At 52.8% G+C, this 23,838-nt stretch overlaps 4 protein-coding genes across 4 annotated transcripts; 3 read left to right on the forward strand and 1 right to left on the reverse strand.

Moving 5' to 3' along the window:
* Nucleotides 1–1,265: 1,265 nt before the first annotated feature.
* AYL99_11951 (hypothetical protein) lies at nucleotides 1,266–1,649 on the forward strand (the record flags this gene model as incomplete). Its single annotated transcript, XM_018843455.1, has 1 exon — nucleotides 1,266–1,649. The coding sequence occupies one exon, from the start codon at nucleotides 1,266–1,268 to the stop codon at nucleotides 1,647–1,649; it is 384 nt and encodes a 127-aa protein (XP_018687195.1).
* Nucleotides 1,650–7,307: 5,658 nt separating this feature from the next.
* Nucleotides 7,308–9,231, forward strand: AYL99_11952 (hypothetical protein; the record flags this gene model as incomplete). The annotated part of the gene is made up of 3 exons (XM_018843456.1): nucleotides 7,308–7,480; nucleotides 7,530–8,149; nucleotides 8,219–9,231. The coding sequence occupies 3 exons, from the start codon at nucleotides 7,308–7,310 to the stop codon at nucleotides 9,229–9,231; spliced, it is 1,806 nt and encodes a 601-aa protein (XP_018687196.1).
* Nucleotides 9,232–17,020: 7,789 nt separating this feature from the next.
* AYL99_11953 (hypothetical protein) lies at nucleotides 17,021–17,899 on the forward strand (the record flags this gene model as incomplete). Its single annotated transcript, XM_018843457.1, has 1 exon — nucleotides 17,021–17,899. The coding sequence occupies one exon, from the start codon at nucleotides 17,021–17,023 to the stop codon at nucleotides 17,897–17,899; it is 879 nt and encodes a 292-aa protein (XP_018687197.1).
* A 5,229-nt stretch (nucleotides 17,900–23,128) lies between these two features.
* On the reverse strand, nucleotides 23,129–23,701 carry AYL99_11954 (hypothetical protein; the record flags this gene model as incomplete). Its single annotated transcript, XM_018843458.1, has 1 exon — nucleotides 23,129–23,701. One exon carries the CDS (start codon nucleotides 23,699–23,701, stop codon nucleotides 23,129–23,131), a length of 573 nt encoding a protein of 190 aa, XP_018687198.1.
* Nucleotides 23,702–23,838: the final 137 nt, after the last annotated feature.

The following is a 23,838-nucleotide window of genomic DNA, read 5'->3' on the forward strand; positions in this document are numbered from 1 at the left end:
TAAGCGAAACTCGCCCTTGCGGGTTGGTTTTTCTCGGCCGGCCGGTTATACTACGAATTCGCTACTTTATAGGTTGATGTCGGTGGGATTCGAACCCCAGGTCCTGCTGCCGACTAACCCCGGTGGTTGTCTTGACCTGACAGGACCGGGAGTCGAAGTAGTTCGCCCTCGTCGTATTGAGGGGGTCTTGGTGTGGGAGAAATTTGGAGATATAAAAATATATCTTTATGATTTGGTCGCCGGGCTGACTAGGCAGGTCAGCCGAGTGTGTCGCCTTTTCAGCCAACACACTTTTGCCACATAGATTTCAAAGAGACCATCAATTCAACTATTTTGGTTCCACAATGTCGGGAAATATCATGTCGCCGCCTGAACGCACTGCTCCTCTCCTCTCAACTCAGGAGATGTCGGCAGCTTTCTTTCGTTCATCGCTCAGGGTCGGGGCTGGCTGATCTGGACGGACCGCGCCATCGAACAATCTCGACCCTCAGGAGATGCACGAGATATGGGCTGAATGGGAAGAGTCAAATCGGTCTGGACGACTATGCCTAGGCTCTTTGCCTTCTTCATCCTGCAGATTCGAATCAGCGCCGGTGACCACCTTCTCAGTCCTCAGAGAATCGACCGATTCTTTCAAAAGTTGGCTGACTGATATTCAAATGTATTTGAGGATGTCGGTTTCTAGCACAGGTCCCCTGAAACTCTAGGACTCCAGCGCAAAGTGAGTGCGTTGCGTACGTCTTTACGTGTCCTCGTTCAATCGCTGTTGAGCAGGGCATTTACTTTGGTGATATTCACCCCCGTCGCCCATTCTGTTCAGCTAATATCGATGCCGTTGGCCTGGCCGTCGAGGGAGAGACAGCAGAGGTGATTCGTTTGGGCGTCTCGACGATCATGGCGGGCAAGGACGGACTGTCAGTCGGAGATCACATGCTGGATAAGTTCTATCATGGATGGCATCTTCATTGCCTCTGGTAGATGCCTTTGTTCACCGGGTTATCTGGCGTATAGGTACACCTCCAAACTAGGCCGCAGGGACAAACTCTTTCAGAACGCTATACACATGCACGTGGGATATAAAAGGGAGAGGTGACTTCTTTACAACGGTGACGGGGAGAAGCCTCGACGACCAGGAGTTCTTGCTGCTGTTTTTCAATGGTACGAGTCTCTTCCACGAGGACGATCGCCCAGGGGGGAGTTTTCAAGGGCGAAACAGCATGGTTGCCCGTCAACACCTTTGAGGGGGCAGACGAAGCTTGTCAATCATGGCGCGACCAGTCAGTAAAATCGGTGAGTATCTGCCCCTGAGCAAGCACTACTTTCGCCTGTTGATCATGTATGAGATCATTGAATATTTACCAGTCTTCCTTGCCCATGTCTTTGCAGCCCTCGCTTCTTGCATGAATGTCGGGTGCAAAGCAGTGCGATATCACGGTACACCCTCAAACAAGGCTGACCCGAATCTCATCACAACGACCATACTCATATTCTTCTCGGATGAAAGTGTCTCACAGGCAAGGAGAGGGCAGTCACTTCTGAATCCGTCTTTCTTCTGGTTTTCAATGAGTGATTTTGAAAGCGACGTCGGTGACGGCGACACGGCGGCCAGTACCTGGCGACAAATCGACGTCAGGCCATCCTTTTCCTAAGGTGGGGGGTTCTCGTTCAGAGATCATGTATCACACAGTCAGGAGTCTGTCCAGCAAGTGAATAGGGCTTGCATCGCTTGGGGAGGATTCAGTGGTCTATATTCTCACCGGTAAAGAAGTTTGCCAGAGATGGTCACCAATCAACGAGGCACACTGAGGGCACTTATCTCAGCTTATAGGGTTCCGGCAGTGGTGTACATCAAGGCGGCTCCGTGAACTGTCCCGCGCGCTCCATCTTGGTCCCGGTATATTGAACCTGACAAGAAGCTACTCGACCCGTGGATCTGAGGCCGTAGTGGATCTTACAACATGCCGGCGTATGCAAAGCGGCCTCGTCTGATTTCTTGACAGAATTCCTCCACTGATAGATGGATTCCCGTCGATAGGATCTTGCATGTGGAGAGAGGGAGTTCTAGAATCCACTGTGAAGATACCCTCCTTCTCAAGAGGCCGGACTCCCTGAGTGGACCATGTCGCGAGAGTTCGTCGCGCAATGGTGGTTCTGTGGCCGTAAATGAGGTGAAATGATTGCTCAAAAGCCGCAGCAACAGTCGAACCTCTGGGCTAATTCAGCTGGGTTTATTCTGGATGGAGACCATGGAACACGTTTGTTTCAACCCATAGAAAGGCATGGGTGGAGCTGCCAGGCTCAGGTATATCTCTGAGGCGTTCCGCCATTCGCCAGACCTTTTCTTCAAGAGTCTGGCAATGGGACCACAAGACCTCCCGACAGTTGAATGATCCATAAACACGACGTCAGCGATCTTGGATTCGTGGGACAGTCTAGGCCAAGGACTAACGGAGAATGGTGGCCGCGCAGACACGGTACGAGAACAACAAGCTACATCACGACTCTCCATAACCGCACAAGGAGGGGCCGGTTCAACTCTACGCAATCGAGTTTAAGTAAATCGTGAGCATCTGGAGCTCGACGATTCCATGACAAACGGGGACTCTTTTACGCGGGTTGAAGCTGCACACGAGAGAAACGCCCATCGCCATAGGAACACGGACACAGAGACACTCGACGAGTTAATCGCACCGGCAGCAAGAATAGACTCCGAACTGTACGCCTCAGAAGACAAATATGCAGCAGGCATAGCCGAAATCGGCGAGGACGGTAGCAGGGGACCGTCAAGTGCTAGAAACATGGGGCGTTCGCGCCCTTCAAGAGGGATTGCCGGTCCTGAGTATTCCCTGTCAAAGAAGAATACTTAAATCACAAGCGTTGTAGCGTGCCCTGCTGCGAATATGACGTGATTTCAATAAGGCCAGTGAGCGCCGACGGCGTGGCAGGGGCCGTTACGATCAAAGCAATCCCCAGGTACAGAATACCGTAGTAAGCTTGTACGCTGCACTGAAAATGAGCCAATATCAACACAAAAGCCACCTGCATGGGGGTTTGAATAAGACAAATCCGATATTTCTTTCCCTGGTCCCGTCCAAATCGCTGTGGCGAGTTGAACTGGGCTGGAACATCTTCTTGCTTTTCAGTGCCCGTCGCATGCGAACGTCGCCGCCTTACGGCGCTCCAGCGTGAGATACATCACCGCCTTTTCTGCGGCACGGGGCCTGGCGAGGGATTTTGCGTTGCAAAATTCTGTGTGAGCTCTGTGCATTGACAAACGAAGCTACTCTGAAGTCGGCACCAAACGTACGAGGCTCAACGTATAAAAGCAGTCCTAAACCTTCCAGGTGGTTGCCTTCCGCATGCCCGGCGACTTGCTTGATTCAGAGGGGAACATGTACACTGTCGTGTACATACTTTCCGGCACAAGCTCACACTTCTGGATTGCTGAACACAGCTGGCATTCTCCGAGATTCGTCAATGCTGCTATCACGAGTCAATTTCTGAGCCGTCTTCGCCTTTCTCGTCTCAAATTCTGTGATGCTGATCCTGTCCTCACAATGTGCACCCTCCATTTGACCATGGTGAGCTGCCGCTGACGCTTGGGGACAGTTTCCTGTGTGCCAGCGAGATGAGATTCAGGACACATCATCATGAGGACCGAGGTCAACCTGATCGCTGTCTCGGGGTTGTGACGCCGGGTAATCACTGCGACGACGACTGGCCCTGGTGTGGGCAGGGGAGCGGTCTTTTCGAACACCGGTGGCTGCATTGCCGCCGTGCTACTACAGGATCGCTTTTTGATGCCGCATATTTGACTACCTGGGTTCTCGCTTGCTTTTTTGATCGAATCTTCAGTGCTTGACGTAGAAGACATCCGAGCAGCCCAGCTGTGGAAGTAGGTAGAGATGCAGGCTGCAACCGCCACCACAGTCGTGCTACCGCTGGGTTCGCACGCCCCTTCGTCCTTTCCTGTGACTGTGCTGGCGCTGAGTCCGTTCCTAACCAGTGTATCTAGTGATCTGCAACGCTTCGGGACCCCTTCGGATGATTCATATCTTCAGTAGTCCATTATGTTCAGCGACATGACAAGGTACCTGACAGGGTCATATCATTCAGGGGGTTCCTCAATTGTAATCACTAATGTTCTCGGAAGATACTGCACTCCAGACATCGCCGGTGGTGCCACCGGTCCATTGAGGGAGATGCTATGGATAGATAGCTAATGGGGCGAACAATGTGAGCACAGTGACCCTCCATGTGGCCATCATCGTGGGCGGCTGTGCTGCCTCGTGGCTGAGTCTAGTCTTGATTGGAGAACATCGGGCGATCTGTGAAGTTTCACTTCTCTCGGGCGAGACTTTCAGCTGTCCACCTCCTGGACAGCGACGAGGGCGGGAAGCAGATGACGCAGGGGTCTTTCGTGCGAAGTCTCTTTTCGTTTTGGACCTTCTTGAGTGATAGGTGCAAGAGGAATGGCACCCGGCCGGGAAAGCCTTGAATATTGACCTTTTTGACTAATCCAACCAGAGATTCCGTGCATTTTTCGCCATTAATGAGAGGATGGCTACGAGGCCTCTTGACATATAATTAGAATTGGTAAGTGGAAGTCGCCGCCTCCGCCAGGAAATAGAAAACGGATGGTACTTAACTCGACAGCATCGGGTAAGACGGTAGCTGAGTAGTGGACAATGTGTGCCAAAGCTTCGTGGCTCCCCATGTGATCAAGGTTTAAGCATCTCTGCATTCTCCAGTCACGAGATATCCGTTCATCTTCTCGCCCACGTCCTCGAGTTGACCAACCAGTAACGAATTCTTTGTTGGAATTTGCGTCTGTGGTGCCACTGATTGAATCTGCGCTTCATCCAACCGACTGATGAGACCTGGGGTGTCCTTTTGGGTGAACTTTTAGTTGTCCACTTCTCGTCGTGCCTGGAGTCCGCATCCGGGCAATTCAAGATGCTTGGCTGGTAGGGAAAATCACTCGCTTCTGCTCTAGGTACGCTGCCAAGCTACGTAAAGCCTCAGACCACTCCATCGAGCTGCGTTCGGCGATGTTGTGGCAGACGGAAAAGCCCCTCTCTTTAGATAATCAGTGCTGTGTGGGTAGGTCTTGAGTTCTGGGAGCGAGCAACAAGTCCATTGAGCAGGCTGATAGATGGGCCGCTCAGGTCGGCTTTCCGAGCACAAAATGATTGATGTTCTCGACTGACTTGGCAGTGGTGCATGAATCAACGACACAGAGGACGGAATTATCAGGATGGCGTTTCAAGATCCAGGCCACTGCACTGTGTTTCTCAGATAGCCACGCACTGTTCATGCGGATGGCAAGTCGACGACCACGATCGCTACAGTTCAGGGGGGCGCTCCTCTTCGGCCCTGCCACGGCCGCTTAGAATATTGTGCAGATGGTTGCGCCATTCTTGAAGGAAAGAGAGTTGTGTCTACCGTGACGACTTCCTGCAGTTTCTTCAGCGTGCGGTATGACTTCGAGGTCGACTAGAGATAGTGTTCTTTCGGGTTTAGATGCGTGGTTTATCGTTCTGGCATCGAACTGGAGCCCGATGCTATTGCCTCCTCAAAAGGTGGCAGATCTAGATGACGTAAAGCCCATGGACGATGGGCTGCTTTCCCAGGCCCGATACTATGTGCTCTTTCTACTGCGTTACCGAGCCGAGTTTCCACGAAGAGGAGGCCATTGCAGCGCCCAAACAGACATGAAATTATGTCGATCTCGCTCTGGAATGACTGCTCTGTGGATTGTGCAGCCAATATCGATGCCGTATGTATAGTTGATGAACGCATGGACGTTCAAGGTTTAGCACCGCCGGCTCTGACTCATGAAGCCGGGTTTTGGTAGTCACACACTGGGTAGTATCAGCGAGCAAGGAGATTGGCGACTGTATAGCCGTGCGTTGTTGAAGTGTTTAGGGGCAACAACATCAGCGGACGAAGTTTCTGCCAGTTTCTCCTTGGCCCAGCGCAAAGTTTGGATTGATCCGATCTCTTTTTTTGGTTTTTGGCGTAGGACCTTGCATGAGTAGTGGGTGTATAAGGTGCTTGGATTGCAGGTTTGGACCATGGCTTATTTTATGGCAGAGAAGGCATGCAGAGGTAATGTTGACCGTGGACTTTGGAAGTGGAATAATGAGGCAAGGGGTGGTAGTTTGAACAGCAGCTGCATGAAGAGGTGGTGTGTAAAGACATAGAGTGAATGATTTTAAGGTGGTTGTCTTTTTGAGGGGGCGAGTTAGGGTTAGGGCAGAAGCTCCATAAGGCTACCATGTATATCCCTTGGCTGAGCGCAGCCAGCCACTGGGAATGTTCGCATGGCGCATGGCGCATGTCGCTGTGTGTCTGCCAAGAGCGGCGACCAGATTGGGACTGGCGGCATTGTCATCTGACCTGCCTGCGCTTTCGCAGACGAGCTCGAGCCAGAAAAATTGAACTCTGCACTCTTCACCTTCTACCATTGTTAACTCTCCATTTCCTTGTTGTGGGCGAGATATTACGGGTTCAGTGCAACCTGCTGTGGCATCACCATATCACATGACCATGGCACACGTCTCTACGCCTGCCACAGCACCATGGCACTTGCCGCAAGCACTCTGGGGGATCAACAGGTATATAGTTGCCTTCAAGCACTTTACTGAACTTGGCCAGAGCAAAAATCCGTTCCTTACCTCAAACTTCCACGACGTCGAACACCATCAGTAAAGTCCTGGCGTTGGGCTTGGGCTGGACCTCGAGAGATCTTCGCATTCTCGTCACGGAAGCAGAACCCTCGGTGAGCTGGCAATGAGTCCGGCATGATGGCTCCCTCGATTATTGACCACGTCTCTCTCTCCCCAGCAGAATCATCTCGTCCACAGGTCGGACTTGTGAGACCGCCTCGTACTCCTGGCAGGGATAGGATTCGGTGAGCTGGCAATGAACCTGGCATCATTTGTGCCTCACCCATTAACCACGTCGCCCTCGAGCAGAATCGTCCTCCTGTGGTGTCGCTCGACACCAGTTCTTGCCTTTCCATCAACCAGGAAACATTCCACGCTGATGCCACGAAACGACAATCACGACGGCCACGGCAGGCGCCTCCCACTTCTCACGCTGCTGGCCATCCTCTTCTGGCGCTTCGTTCGCTGCGTTTTCGTCCTCCTTCTTCTCATATCATTTTTCGCTCTCACAGCTTGGGCAGCCGACTGTCTTGCTCTCTCACCTGGAGCCACTGTGTCTCTGCTTCTATTTATTGCTACTTTCGCTTCAATTCCTATTTTTGTGCTTGCCGGCTCGATCCTGTTCGGTTCCTCACCATGAGTGGAAATCGGTTCCTCGAATACCTCCACCGAATACATACCGACCCCTGGGAAAGAGACTATGCATACACTCCGTTTCACAAACTCGCACCCACCCCGGTAGAGCCGGAGACATCCCTCAGCCCCGAGGCTAGACATGAGTTATTCGATTATACGACGGGGAAATGGTTGTAAGTATCTGGGAACTATGCCGCGAACCACGGCCTGACTCTCTGGCAGGTTCAATGAAAAAGAGCGGCTCAAAGAGCGGAAGCACGTCTTCAATATTGATGCATTGATCCGTCTTACTGCTCTGAAGCTGGGGAGGCCTCTGGCTGACTTTGGCGACTTGGTCAAAATGTACGAAGGCCGCTCCAACCGGATCTATCACATCGGATTCATTGATGGCACTGAGCTCATTGCTCGCGTCCCCTATCGCCACACCGGGCCCCCTGCGCTTGCGGTATCCAACGAAGTCGCGACTATGAACCTTCTCCGTCATCTTGGATTCCCCGTTCCCAGAGTCATCCTATATTCAGCCAACGCTCGAACTGCCGTGGGTGCGGAGTTTATCGTCTTGGAAAAACAACTTGGGCGCAAGCTTTCAGACGCATTGCCCGACATGACACGAGACCAGCTGGGCCAGCTCATCGAGCACCTGGTCCACTTGGAGAAACAACTTGCGGACATCCTATTCCCAGTCTATGGCAGTCTTTTCTACAAATCAGACTTGCCAAAGGACATGGCCACGGTGCCTTTCTCGGACGCTGCCGGCTTTCAGGACCTATGCATCGGCCCGTTGATGGCACCGACAAACTGGTACAAGGGCCGTAACACCTTGAATGTCAACTGTGGGCCATGTAAGTCTTGCTGCTCCCGCCTCCCACTTGCTCCGCCTCTGCTTTCACAGCCTCATTGACGAAGTGCAGTCCAAGGTGCTCGGCAGGTCATGGAAAGCGTCGGCATCAGAGAGTTGCGCGCGCTCGACACATTTTACCAGGGCCAGCTGGTGTCGAGACGAGTAGCCCGGGCAGCACTGAACGCTAACTGCGACGCGGAGGAAGAACGAATGCCCATGACCCAACAGGAAAACAAGGTGGAAGGCCTAGCAGATTACTTGAGAATTGTCCAATACCTGGTGCCGTCGGATGAGTGGCTCTTGAAGCCTGTCTTGCGCCATCCAAAGCTCATCCCCAGACATATCTATGTGAACGACAAATTGGAAGTTGTCGGACTCCTTGATTGGCGGTATTGCTGTGTTATGCCGCGTTTCCTGGCGGCCGGCAGTCCGGAATATCTGAGGTGTCATGACGACCAACCGCATAGCCTTGAGGAGCCGGAGTTTCCTCGAGGCCTGGAGTACATGAATCGGCGGTCGCGTGACCGGGCTTTTGAAGACTGGGATGACCGCTGGCAACACTGGGTCTTCATGATCGCCACGCAACGAATCGATCCCGAGCGCTTTCGGGTTTTCACCCGGCCCTCGTACTGCTGGGTTCTCAAATTGTTCCACGACGCTGCAGAATTTTGCGAAGAGAATAAAACTCTCAGAGCTGGCCTTGTGCATGCCATGCGTCACTGGGATGAGCTCATCTACGACAATGGCCACACTCAAACACGAATGGATGGACAATACTCTCTACCGGCCGTCCCCCCGTGCCCACTGTTCTTTACGGAACTCGAGGCACAGCGTGCCTTCCGCGGACTCGACAGGCATGACGAAGCTACCCACCTACTCGACAACATGCGCAATCACATTGGTATCGACCCAGATGGATGGGTGTCTCCAAGAGCGTACCTCGAGGCAGTGCATCGGGAGGCGGAGATCAGAAGGGATTTTATGGCGAACCTGAACACCGATGCAGACAGGAAGAGGGCCGCGGCGTGCTGGCCTTTTGCCAACTGCAAAGCCGAGGGATGCAATGTGTTGATGTTCAGCTGAGCCGGGCCACCTTGCTGTAGGTATCGAACTGACGTGGGTATGGAACATTGGTATCATTGTGGAAGACAGGCGTCAGAGGAGATGGACTGTATTCTACAACACGATTATTTACTAGCCGCCCACTTGTCATTGGTGGCTGGTGCCGGACTCGAGCTAGCAATGTGATTGACAGATATCTGTACAAGGAATCAAAGACCCCGTATCATCCTCAATCTGCACCCTCCTGTGCCATCACGTTCCTGTCTCTTTGGTGTCTTGGGTGCAAAGCGCAGCTCTCGCGAGAGAGGATCAGAAGGAGTTTGGAGCGTGCTGCCGGCCAGCTTGGGGTTGGAGAGCCCAGTGTGGATGCCGGCGAGCTGGATGACCTTATGCCACATCGTCATCTCTTTTGTCAATCACTTCGTCTGCCGGTAGCCACTTTGCAGTGAGGGCGGTCATACTACACCTGGGGACGACGACCCGTGCTTCCCTCCCTCTCGCCTTAGTGGAATGCATACGTTCTTCGTTGGTGAACGATGATGATCATGATGCGGTGTTTATGCCTTCCAGACCCGGAATGGAACAGGGTTTCCTCTCTCACGGCTCCTCGGATGTGACGGACTCTCGCCCCCCTTTTATCTCTACACTCCGTCGTGCTACGTCGACAGCGCGCAGCGAGGTACCTCGTAAATCCTCAAGTTTGATTCCATGGCTGCCCAAGGAAATACAAGTTGAATAACTCTTGACGCTAATGGTCACAGTTGATTCTCTAACATTGGTGGAGAATGCGAGCAGCATCTTCGGCCTTGGCCGGTCTGGTACGATGGAGCTCCAGACCGTGGATTGGGCCAAGGGGTTAGCGTTGAGTGTACAGTGGAGAGGATGCTTTACTCGACGAAGAGGAGGCTGAAGTCAAAACCCCACCACGCACGAGCCCGTGTGCTCGATCCTGGACAATGCCATGCGAGCGGCGGAGAGGAACGACGTGCCAAAGGCGCAGACCGGCCTTGTTTAGACTGGTTGGCAGTGGCTGCTCAGTTCAGTATATTTTATGGCTGCTGGCTGAACTCCAGAACAGGAAGAGCCGAGAATACTCTCGTGACGGGTGAAGCAGAGCTACTGGGCGGATGCAATCTTTTTCAAGGACGACCCTTCTCGCAGCACCGAGGACGGCAACGACGGTGGACGAAGATGCTCGATAGGAGGGTGAATCTGCCGCCTCTCCCAGGAGGCTTACCTCCTTCACGATCCGCATGGTTGCATTTGCGATCTTGCTTCTTCGGCTGCACGACTACGAACATCACCGGTGCACGGTGTCAAATGTGGTCAGCACCATGTGACAACAGTTTCCCTCGATCAAGGTACTGGAAGCACGCCTACCTCAGATGTCAGATTCCACCCGAGTGTCATGCGACATACCGACAAGCCCGAACCGGTTTTTGCTCATGTATGGGTACGTGTTTCACTCCTGTTATTTCAACTCCTGCATGAAATAGAACAGGGTGCGTGTGAGAAGGCCTTGTTGGGCCCTCCTCGAATCAAGCCCTGGTGTACGTTTCTCGGGCGAAGACGTTTTGTATCTGCAGTGAGTGAGACCAGATCCGAACACTTATTGGACAATTTGCATCACCTGCCGGGAAGACGCACATGGTGCTCCCGACGAGATCTTTGACGTGATGACTGGGACGGAGAACGAGGCGGAAGGAGACGACGTCGTGGACCATTTGCGGGGAAAATAAGTATCCGCGTCGCACGCACCACGCGGACCAGACTGAATGAAGGCGCAGGAACCTGCGATATGGTTCCTCGATAGGATGGTTTCTCAACATTCGTTCAGGATGTGGCACACCCGGGCACATCCAACATACAGCTCTATTCGTGTCGTCCGTCGACCAATACCCCCTTCAGCCAATGCCACGTGAATGATGAGACGCAAACACATTAGACGATGCCGAGGGGAGATGATTAGTAACTCTTGGTACAGCGGGTAATCTGTCATGGTGAGAGTCTCAGGGCGGCGGAGCAGAAACAAAACCCCGGATATGATCTTCGAGATGCCCGTGCCTCAGGCGAATCTTGATTGCCGCAACACTTGTAAAGAAAGGCTTTTGTAGAATTAGGTCACAGATATCTCTGCCTCATGTGACGGTCAGCAATGGCTGACGGCAGGGTTGAGGGGTTGGTCTCATACCGTGCACCAAGGTCCAGCAGTTGACTCGCGGGCGCGAAATTGAGCCATCCCGAATGAGTGGACGACAGGAAAGCACATCTGCTTGCAGATCTCTATCTCCCCAACAGGGATGAGAATCCAAAGTCTCGCATCGAATCTCCGTAGGGATCAGTGACAGATAGGCCTTTGGAGGGCTGTAAACTTCCTCCCCACCTGGTTAGAAGCCTCTCGCGACTTGCTCCAGAGATGCATCTTGAACTCTATTGACTGACAGCATTATTCACCTGTGTGGATGGCGACGGACAGCCCCCTTAACTAAAGTTGTCGATCCCGTTGACCCACGGCCTGCCCTGCCTTCCTCGGCGGTCTCCCACCCTTTGGAATTGACTTGGTGGTCTTTCTCGTTGTTGTCTTTGTGGATGTTCCAGGTGGCCGTGTGAGAAACCGAGTTGGACGAGATAAACGGATCTTATCTTGGCCCTTATGGAGACCGCTCATGCTCCGCGGGTGCGTGAGGTGGACAAACAGGAATTTCGGCCATGCCTTGATCAATGTGCAGTTGTTGCCGTCGGATCTTCTCCGTTGAGTACAGGCGATGTGCTGTGCCGTGATCCCGCCACCGACGACGCCCAGTCCCATCAACACCGCATATAAATCGGGCGTGTTTTAGGAATTCCCATCCTTACAACCCAAAACCACACACCTCGACAAAACCCGCCTCCCCAATCCAAGGACATGGCTCCCGATGCCCTGTCAATCGTTGCCTATCTGCTTCATGCCGTTCAAGCGGAACGAGAGAACCGAGTGCGAGTGACTGGAAAAGAACTCGCTCGAGACGGTGAAGAAGCAGACGTCGACGCGAACGTAGAAGCGAGATTTCAATCAGTATAATCCCTGTCTTGTTCGTCTCTGCTTTGACATCGTAGGCGACCATGCCCATCTAATTTTCTGGGTGGACAGGTTCAATGCATTTTGATCCCCATACACTGCCCTTATTCCATCATCAAAACATACATACCTGGAACCACTTATGAGGTATTGTCCTTCTGGTTCTTCTCGTGAGGCGATTGATCCCTCTGGGTTCCCATCCTCATTTACTTGACATACAAGCCGAAATCAGCATAGAGGATGGCTGAGAGTATCACAATATTGGTGCAGCCGCTGACAAACGGCGACAGCGACACACTCGCACACCTGCCTCAACTCTCGGTGGACTTCTTGTCTTCACTCGGGTCATTGCAAAGAGGCATCCCTCCTCCTCCATTGTCTTGTCTGCAGACTTTTCACCGACACGAGACTGTCGTAGGTCATCTGAAGTCGAGCCCTCCGATGATGATGCAGGTAGAAACTTAACTGCCCACGCTTGCATATGTTGGAAACTCTGCATCGGTGATGTTTCCAGCTTGAATTGTGGCAGTTGTCAGCCGTCCGGGCAATTTGAAATGGATATAGGTGTTGGCCCATCCTATCTGCTGTGTCAATGCAATTCTGGATACATTCTCTGGAAGCTAGTTCCGGTCTCCTTGGGTGAAGACCGGCCCTACTGGAGGAGAAGGTCGTTGTTCAGGACAAATGTCCCTGGTGCACCGGATTACACCTTGAGAGACCTTATCTATCTGCATTGTCTCAAGCGACCACCATCCCAGCCTTGGGTATGTATGCATCGGGCCCATTCCGTCTTGTGCTCCCAGCATCTGCCATACAGCGGAGTGCGCCATGATTTTCTTCTGCGTCAAACAGCTCCATTGATGCGATCGTCCGCCTTTGTCGAACTTGGTCCTTCGCTCGACGTGACACAGAGTTACGGCCATCGCAGCAACATGAGATTATCTGCTTCTGGATCCGGGGCTTTCACACGTTTCATGCTCGTCAACGTGGCGCAGGCCCATCATAACAGACTGCTGAACAAAAAGTATTTCTCCGCGCGATATCGGCACCCTTTCAAGGGTCTCTCTCGCAATGTCTCAAGAGTCACTCACTGCATCGCACCTTTTTCCTCGAAACAGGAGCGACTTGCCCCATCTACTGGGGCCTTCTCGAAACCTCTTCAAATACAAGCCGTCGTGGACTGTGTAACCCCTGTATCCCTGGAACACCACAAAGCGGTGAAGGCAGAGAGAGGCTTGATCTCGGCCCTTGCAGCTGAGGTTATATCTCTCGTCTTCTCCAGCAACAACCGCGACCTCAGCTCTCTGGCTTTCACAGCTTCCTTAATAGCTAGCCCACGTTGGGAAGGGGACCTCCTGCAGCCTTAACCAGCCGGGGCGCTGACTCTGTGTCTTCCCGTGCCTCCTTAACAGCGCTATCTCGGCTACTCTCACCCTGATATGAGACGTGTCCCGCGCCGGATAAGGCTCACGAAAGCGCGGCAATGCTGTGAAATCAAAGTGATTGAATTGATTGATTAATCTACGAAATCTCTGCACAAAATGTGCGGGCTAAAAGCGCGGTGGAGACGCTCGGCAAACTTTCCTCATGAAGGATTAGGGCACACACTCGGCTGACCTTCCTGTGTCAGATCCTCAGCGAAGAATCAGTGAATGGGTACTTGAGTCCTCTTTAGGTGGAGACTGTCCGATGATTGCGTCTTGTGTGTGATGGTGTGATGTGATGTGTTGCGATACAGTTGAGCCCCTGGAAGCTGAGCCCGCAGACGTACATGTCCTTATGTATCCCCAAAATCCCAAGGTTCCCAGCGTTCCCATCGTTCCCATCGTACCCAACATTCCTAACAGTTCCAGCGTTCCCGTTCTTCCTAACGTGTCGAGCTTGAATGAATGTGGCAATGTGTTCTCTTGTTGATCCTGTGTGTTCATAAAGCAGCCCGATCAGCGTCCACGCTTATAGACTCTCTTCCCATTCGGTCACGACCTGGTGCAACTGGACATCCGAATTGTGCATACCTCGGGCTCGTCAGGGTCTGGACATGCGCTGTATGTTGCCCGGCGAGGTCCATCCCTGACCAATAGACGCATAAACACCCTCTACACCTGGAATAAAAACAAATACTGGGAACGTCGCCGAGCCAACATCACGCATAACACACTCAAAGTTATCGTCGGTTCTCCGCGCCAGAGTTTGCGCCGCGCATGGGTCCAGGGTTTAGCTCATGAATCAAATCCCGACACGGTCCCCACTCGCTTACAGTCCGCTTCCGAGGGCAAGGAAGGGGAGGCTACTAGCCTACCAACGCCTTTGGACGTTACCCAGATCGTCAAGCTCCGTAGATAGTGCGATTTCCGACGGGTATAAAAGTAGCGAGAAGCAGAGGCTCCGTAGAGCTCTTAGTGCGGTGTCTGCTGTCACGGCTCGGCAGCGGAGTCCATGGCCCTTCGCGAATACTCGTCTGACCGAGCCCAGGTCCGTGCCTCCTCGGCCCAGTGTAACAATGCGGACTTCATATCCAGGTCCTGATGCCACTGAGACCCAGGGCACGGTGGCTGCAGTGGCTTGGTGGCATCATTTTAGCTCTCCATGTATTGTCATCAATCCTGGTACGGCATTTAACGGCACCCACTCTCACCAAATGGAAAGGTCACAAAGGTATTGCAAAAACGTTGCTGAATCTGGCAGCGAAAGGGCGACGCGCTTGGTCAGGATCCGTAGATATAATGCTGACGAATGACTCCTTACTTCGCCGCCCCTATCTCTTCTTCACTTCTCACCGAGGTAGAAGCCATACGGTTGAGGTGGCGGCGAGACTAGCTGTATTCGACGGATTGCTTCAGAGGGCAAGCAAATCCCTTGTCTTCCACCAGGCGTCGTAGACAGATATCGAAATGATGTCATGCGCAGATAGATGGTGGCTCTGTTCAGCTTGATGCAGTTGGCACCTGAGGATCACAACTCGGGGACTGTCAATGTCGGTTCAGTGACGAGGTCAAAGAAGGTCCACCTGCTTCCAGGTGGCAGCAAGCACGAAACTGACCCACTCTCTTGTATGTCCGGTCAGTCCCGGTTCGTGGAGATCGAGGATGGCTGCAGTGATGCCCTGTTGATCAACATTGTATTCCTTGGATCGTGTGGCTTCTTTTGAAATGCCACGCCCACTTCCACTTTCTTCTGGGATGCAAATGGATCCGTCAATGCTCATTAAGATAGCGAGGGCGGACACTGTCTGGAAGCCTTTCTGCCACTGGCTTTCCACGGGCTGTGGAAATTCCGAGGGACCCGGTAACTCAGGAGATGCCAGTCGAAATGGAACCAAGCAGACCATAGGTACAAGGAGGGTGGACCGGCGCTCACGCCGCCCTCAGCAGGCTAAATACGTCACGGAGAGGAGGGCACCAAAATCTTGAGAGAAGTGGGATCAGACAAGACTTGAATCATAACTGGAATGTGGTCTTGATGAGCACAGAGGGCATTGTAGAGCCTGCCTTTGCCGAAGTCGTTCCTTGCCTTTGTGTGCACATACATTCACTCTCATGGTGAGCCTTGTGACATGGTTTCTCATCTTGTCGACCTCCCAGCCCAAAGCCGAGTGGTCTGTCACACCTATCTGCTTGTGTTCCACCTCGTGGTCTGCATTAGATTAGAATCAAATCAACTAAGATCGGCTGAATCAGGCTGCCATTGTTACACTGACTAGGAAGGTCAGCCGAGTCTGAGCCCTAATCCTTCATTAAGAAGGTTTAGCGAGTGAAACTTCGGCGCCTTTCATCATGCACATTTTGCGCCGCAGAGATTTCATAGACAATCAATCAATTCAATCGCTTTGGCTCGACAGCTATAGCTTTCAACAGCCAATCGATGGGAAACCATAAGACGTGGGGAATCAGCAGCGGGGGTGTTGGCGTAGAGACGCCGGTAATACCCGCCCAGCTTACGCTTCGCTGGATCATTTGAACGTGCTGCAGGATGAGCAACAACAATTGTCAGACATGTTTGTTGTGGCGCTGGCGCGCTATCGCCGTCACGTTATCGCCGTCACGTACCTATCGTGACAGCATGTGCCAAGCCAATATAACAACGCATCCCCAACTTGGTCTCGGACGGACAATGCTCTCCGTTGCATCGACCGACCACAGATATTCATAATGTGGAACCTGCTTCAGTCTTCTACCAGACGGACAGCCCATCACGCAAGGTTGCCGTTGGCGATGTCATCAATCTCGGCGGTCCGAGATGCTCGAAGCGAGGTTTCGGAAAGTCTGCGTGAGTCCAGAAACCCATCAACTAAAGGATAGAATCTCGGTTACTTCTAGGCTACAGGGTTCCGACTTCTGGACGTGAGAGAATTTCTCGCCGCGACGGGATGCCTGTGGCGATTGGGACTCTACTCCTCGATTCACCGAGCCCGGGAGGAGGACTGCCAATATTCTCCACCGTCGGGCCCCAGGTGATTGGACACTGGGAACGTTTGCCCCAAACTCCGCGATGGCACGTGTCCTCAACAAAAGCCCGGTTCCACTCCCATAGAGGCGGAGAAATACTCCGCCTTGCGTCGCATTTAGTTGAAACTCAGACGGAGATTTGGGGGACAGGGCATAGCGGCTTGGCTGCCAAGACGTTTTTTTGGGCCACTATATATACCTCCCTTTTTCCTTCATTGCCCTCCCTGAATTCTTCCATCCTTTGTGCCACCACCGATAAAGGCGATCGACCTCCTCCGGTCTTGTTCCGAATATCCGAATACACCAAATGGACACCGTCACGCTGTCGGACATGAACGGCTTCGTGAGCGTTCCCATCGAAGTCGACGAATTCTACGGCGAATTGTGGCTCAGCAGCGGCTGCCACGAAGGATTCGACGTCGTCCTCGACGTTCCAAAGGCGTATGCATCCATCGAGACGTATTGCGTGGCCGAGCTGCGCAAGCGGTTCAAACGTGGTGGTTTCTTGGTGACACTCGCCCCCCTGATCGACAAGCCCATGGTTCGCACCATCAACAATGTCTATCTGAGCCATATCCAGAGCTTGGAGCAAGGACTTGGACATCAAGCCGCCCGTTCATCGCTTGCTCAGCTGATGGCTCTCCCGGGCATGGCCACGACCACCTACCCCCATATCCACAGAGATATGGACTACCTGGAGATCAAGTTCAGCAAAGTGGCCGACGATCTTCAGGCCGCACGCCAGGCCGCAGGCAGACAGCTCAGAACGAAGCTGGTCCGCCACCTCGACGAAATTGACGACATCGTCGCACGAACGAGAGAAATGCCGGAAATCCAGTTGCACGCGGCCCATGGCCAGGCGATAGCCCTCCTCCTCCCCTACCTCGAACATCTCGACGAGACAACGCAGCAGAAGATGGTGGACGGCGCGATTTCCCACCTCCTGAACAAGACTAGTGGGTTCGAACAATTGGATCGGATGAAAACGTATGTCGGGAGCATGCGAATGGCCATGGACAAGGATGCTGAATCCCACGGCAAGGTTCTGGAAGCGTGGCGGACGGAGCTCCTGCGCGAGGTCCTGAGCTTCAGTTCCAGGCCGGAGCAGGCGGAGCTGATGACAATGGTCATAGATCTCAAACTGAGGATTCAGTCCCTGGGCGAAATGCTCAAAAATGTAGAATAGAGCACGGAAAAGGACGCATGTGCCGAACAGAGGCTAGGTTCACAGTGCAGAGAGGAGGAGTGGAAGGATGGAGTAGAAGATATTTCGATTTACTTTCATTTAAGGAGCTCTAGTTACCAAGGAATAAACAGCCGGTGATATCTCCCATGGATCAAACTCACTTGATGTGGAAGATCACTTCCTCCTTTTTATCGACCATTGTCGCATTTCATTCTTGGTCAGTATCCGAGCTTTTGGGGTGCCCGAGGCCAATCAGCTGGGGCCTTGATTCAGAAGAGCGTCTGCTGGAGGTGGGAAATCGGATCCCCGGGGAAACCCTCAAATATATCCAAAGTGTCTTTGAAATTCCTCCATCTTTGAGGTTGATTTGTACCATTGGGATGGCGTTCCAGATCTCTGGGTTCCTCTAACAATGGCGGACAGTGGATCGTGACTGCGCAGTAAGATAATAGGATCGCCTCATCCTTCCCAGCTCCCAGGAACCGTAGGATACATTAGTGTCACCTTGTCCGAGAATAGAGTACATCCTATGCCAAACCAGTTTCCTGAGTTACGTGCTTCCTGCGATAGGTCGAGAAGACGTTTTCGAAACGAGGATGATCACAGTCTTGATGTCGTCGACCCTTTTGCTAGGTAGTTCACCCGAAATTTCATATCAAGCCAGCAAGGGAGACAGAATGATGGGGCTACTATCTGCGACAAACACCTGGGCTTGGAGCAACCTGATTCTGGCCAGAGGCAAGTGTATGTCTACAGAACCCCATTAACCGCCTTCCTTTGTCTGTCCTCCAAAGGATTCTCTTGTTCCTGAGTACTACATCATTTACATACGGGTACAGTACGTGTCACATGCAGCCTATCAGAAGCTATCTCTGAATTCCGCTACACCATCTTGGGTGTGCCAAGAAACGCACCGCACAATCACAACACTGTCGATAATTCTACTGTGAGACTGACCGTCTACAGCCGCCATCCAGCAGCTTGTGGCAGACCTGTACCGTCATTTTCACTGGTGGCCTCTCAGGAGTCTTCACAGTAAGAGTTACCCGCAATTCAGACATCCTCCCTCGCACACCTTTTTGCGTCGCTGTTCTAGCCCCTCATTTCATCGCGTCATGGCTTCCAACCACGAACAAGAGAGCTTGCTCGGTTCCTCACCTACGGAGGATGATTACATACCGCCATGCATACCCCTTGGGCTGATTGCAGTCAGCGAGACTCTGGACCCTGGGCTCGTGGATGGACCCGAGCTTGACAGGTTACAGCGGGTGGGTGCCTGGACCGATGGCAGTCCACCACCACCGGAGCAAAACAGGGGGAACCAACCAGCCAGAAGAGTTCGATTCGTCATCATTGGTATTATCGCAATGGAGCTCCTTGTTATCGTCGCTCCAAGGTTTGCGTCTCTGGTCGCTTGGTGGATAACTCCAGCTTGCAATGAAATTTGTCGCCAAGGGGCGGGGGCGCAAGCACCATCGGGCTTCTAGATTGGCCTTGAAGGTTTCAGGACCCCCAACAAGTTCCATCTCCTGGCGAAACAGCGCGTTGTCCTTCTCGTTTCGTGCTCTGATAATCGGTGCGTACTCACAGAAAGCAAGTGCGCGCGATTAGTAAATGAAGCCATTGACAACCTCCTCCCTGCCAGAAAGCCCTCTACCACCTACCGCGATCGGCAGATACGATCCCCATTACCCCGTTGGCGACACTTTCTCTCCCAAAACCCTCATTCGAGACACCTTCAATGACCTTCTCATCGATCCCGAGCAAGAGGATAACCTGCCGGTGGTTGATGATGGGGGTTGACGGTGTTAATATCATCACGGGTGCGCTTGAAGGAGGGCATCAAGGAGATCTTAATGGGTATTTCTTCATACACATCGCTAAAGCTCGCCACAACTAGCCGGGGATATGAACAATGGTCAGGGTGCTCTGCAACTAGGTTCTGGTGGTGCTCCTGGGTTGCGAGCCGAGGACTGAGGAACTCCCATCCGCGGCCAACATGCCGGCGCGTAAAAGCACAGATCCAATACAAAATCCATTCTCCAATCTACTCTTGTGCCCCAGCGCCTAGAAAAAAGCCTCTGCAGTTCTCCATCTCAGGTAATATACCCGCCACCACTTCCCTTGCTTGGAGTTTGGACCTTTCAAGCCACCATAAATATCTCAGAGTCACAGATCTCTCTGCACCCGCTCTCGGGTTGGTCTAATGGCGTTTGAAATGATCTGAGATGGAATTAAACAAGCTGGAGAGTCCGAGGAGCATGGGCATAAGGGCAGTGCAAGATACTAACAGACGGACTGATTGTGTAAGGCCCGCGTTGGAGAACGGTCCTCTTTGTGATGAGTTCAAGACAAGAGCTGCATGCAGTACATCAGTTCCCATCTTTCCCGACGACCACACTTTGCCTGATTCTTCCCATCATTTCATTGTCAGGAGAACTGCAATTAACAGATGGACCTTTTCAACCTTGTGTATAAGTTCCGGGGAGTTCCCGCCCAGAAGTCGTTAGTCGCCCATAACATTCTGTTCAAAAGCTTTGGGGGTGCCGGGCCTGTAGTTTACCCAGCCCGCTGTATTCTGGGCGGGCTGGCTACGCTCATTTCGCTGGCACAGGCGGGCGACTTCGGCTGTCGATTATTTCTGCTGTGACACGCCGGAAGCTTGGCAATTGTCCTGGCTACAGCCACTCTGCGCTTCCCAAGGTTCCCAGTCTTCCCAGGATGCTGCGGATAGTTTTAACCATTCTCTCCAGCAAACTAAGTGTCAGCAGGAAGAAGACGGCGGCCAGCGTTGTCGGTAGATATACATCGATACATCGACGAGGTTGCGGCGATGGATGCTGGGCCTTGACCTTGGGTGCAAGTGATTTGCCCAGCACGGCACGACAGTACCTGTAGAGAGGCTCAGGATTTATTTGGCCGACATCTTGGGAGGTTAGGGAGTGCAGGGACACCCCCCGAAGGGCGCCCCGGAGTCTGTTGGGGGGCCTCTTGGGCCGTTCGCCCGCCGCCCGTGAGCCGCTCTGCAGAGCCTACGATCTTCCCCAGATAGGCTCTTTTCCGATTTCTGACCCCGCAACCGCCTTTTTCTTTTCTGTTTTCCAGGCCTTGCCCTGCCTTATTCCCTACAGCTGTCCCCCATTTCTTCCCTTCCAAGACCCCTCTAGGACACTCATTCCCCAGTCCCATCCCCCTTTCGTAATGTATTGATTGAGGAGGTGGGAAGGAATGGAATGCTGGCGCGTGTCCATCAATGAACTCACTCACTCACACTCGCACCCATCTTTGATGCTATCCTCTCTCGTCCGCTAAAGTCCCTCCCACAAGAATGCAAGGGGTAGGAATGCGCCCACATACCACTCCCCCTCCACTCTATGCCTCGCATTGTTGTGTCTCGCATTCCTGGTCCCGCATAACCCAGCCTCTCGCATTTCAATCCTCCCACTCCTGCCTTCTGCATTGGCAATCCGACTCCTTGCATTCCAATCTGTCGCACCACTACTAATCTTTGCATCCTGCCACAACATTCCCTTACATCTCTTCCCTTGCAATGCGCTTTCGTTGCATACCAATTCCTCGCTTTCGTACCCTCTGTAACCCACCAAATTTCCCTTACATTACATTTCCGTTGCGTTCCGTCTGCGTTTCAGCCCACCCCTCGCACTCCACCGTCTGGCGTTCTGGTCTCTTACACTGCACTATATTTCCTTTCTCTCTACATTTTTCATTTTCTTCGTCTCCTGTATGTCCCGGACACTCTTTACTCCTTTGCCGGCTATCCCCCTGCATTCCAATATCTTGAATCCTACTTCCCGGCATCGACTCGTTATTTTGCCATCCCTTGCAATCATCTATCCTTTCTGGCATTCCAATTGTATTCTGTCCCTTATACCCTTCACACCACCTCCTTTCTGTTGACTGCGTCAATTTTCGCTTCTTTGCATCCTGCATTCCCATCCCTCACACTCCACTCCGTTGCAATCTCCCCCTGCATTTCAAGGCTCCACATTCCCATCCCGTGCACCCCCGCCCGATTCCCTTCCTCATTACATTTTCCTGTTTCCCTCCATTCCATGTTTCTCCCACCTCTACTCCCTGCAGCATGTCCCATCCCTTGCATTCCATCACATTCCCTTTGTCGCCGCGCTGTCTGTTTGTTGTTCTCCTCTTTCCCGCACATTCCCTCTCCCCCCGCCCACAATATTCCCGACACTCTCCCTACGCATGATTTCTGAGACAGTTCCCCCTCCCTTCGTGCGACAATTTCCGTGCTTTTGTCTGGACTTGCTGCGTTCCCTTGACAACGCCCTTTCACACCCCTTCTCCGTCTATTCGCCCTCTGTCTCTTAGAGGAGCTGGAACGTGCAACCCGCCTCCACCAGGAAATTATTTATCCGAGGGTTCCCGGAGTGATCTGTCGAATAGCCCTTCTCTCGAGATTTGCACCCCCGGGCGCCCTCTTGTCGCCCGGAACTTGGTTCTCCTCTTCCTTCCTAACCAGCCAGAACCTCGAGCCCCTTGTTCCGTCTAAGACTCATCTCTCCCTTTCCGGCGAAAATTTATCCCCACTTGCACAACCTGACACAAACAATGCGGCGGACTGCTCTGGAGACCAGGAGTCCGATGAGGCGGCGGAGTGGCCAGTCAGACAGCAAACACCAAGACAGCCTAGCGTTTTGAATCGCAAGGAGACAGGTCCTGATCAGCGCCGCCAGGAAGCTTGTCTGATTGTGGTTTTGCCGTCACGGTGGTACAGATGTCACAAGAAGCGGGAGGCAGGTGTTTCGGCGAACAGGGAATTGGATTGGAAAGAAAAAATACTATCTAAGATGATTAATCCTTAAATGGGTTCGAATCCACACATGCTGACATCTCCCCGTATCTCCATACTCTCATACCAAACCACAGTCGTACCATACCACGCTCATATCATACCACGTTCATACCATACCACTAACTAAAAGATGCCACTTCTTGTCCCTCCAAGCGTGACTGTGACTCGCGAGCCCTTCTCATGGGGCAATGGTGCGGCAAGCTGGGGAAAAATTCATCCTGTCGTGTGTGTTTTGCCACATTCGTGGCCTTGCCAGGATTTTTCTGAGATCGCGGTGGTGGTGGTGCAATGAGTGACTCCTCCACCGATGACTTGTTGACAGCTGACCTCTTGACGCCGGGCCTATTTTGGGTTGGTCCGGCCGTCATGCCAGGACAGATACGAATGCCAGAGAGTTACTTCTCAGCCGGACTGCGAATGGGAAAGGCGGTAGCGGAGCTCCCAGGGGCGGAGGCCGAGGAGGCTGGCGCTGCCAAGTGTCCAACGTTGCGGGAGTCGTTGATGACCGTCTCGGGTCCGGCCGTCACCAGTTTGTTGGGTGTTTCAAGCTCTTGCATGGCTGGTGTCTCGCTCATCTCTGCGGTCAACGTCTCGACGACAAGCCTAGACATTTCCGTATCGTTCCGGACCCACCTCCGGCGGTACCAGAACGTTATCTCCTCCTGGTTTTCCCCTGTCTTCTTCTCTTTAACGAGTATGTAGGCCTGACGCTTATAACCAGGACCCGGACAGATATTCTCCTCTGCGGCGTCCTCGTAGTCATCCCGGTCGTCATCCGATATGTCGGTGTTGGTTTCGATCAGCGCAACTTGGCTCGCCCTGTAGAAGTCGATGATGCTCGCATGCTTATCGATGTCGTCAATCTTTGCGAGCCACTCCGTCAATGCGGTTCTCAACTGGACCGCTCGGTCCTCTGCCGATCCATCAAGATGGAGTGTCTTGAGTTTGAACGAGTTTGGGAAAGGCATTTGGAAGATGATGGATGTGCTCCGAATTGTTGGAAAGGCACGTTCTTTCGTGGTGGGCTCGTGGACGGCGGCGTGGAATTCGCTCACGCAGGGGCCTGTATCCAGATGTTGTATGTTTCTCTTGTCACGCGTCTGTT

This window comes from Fonsecaea erecta (assembly GCF_001651985.1).
Source record: "Fonsecaea erecta strain CBS 125763 chromosome Unknown Scaff19, whole genome shotgun sequence".
NCBI lineage: Eukaryota > Fungi > Ascomycota > Eurotiomycetes > Chaetothyriales > Herpotrichiellaceae > Fonsecaea > Fonsecaea erecta.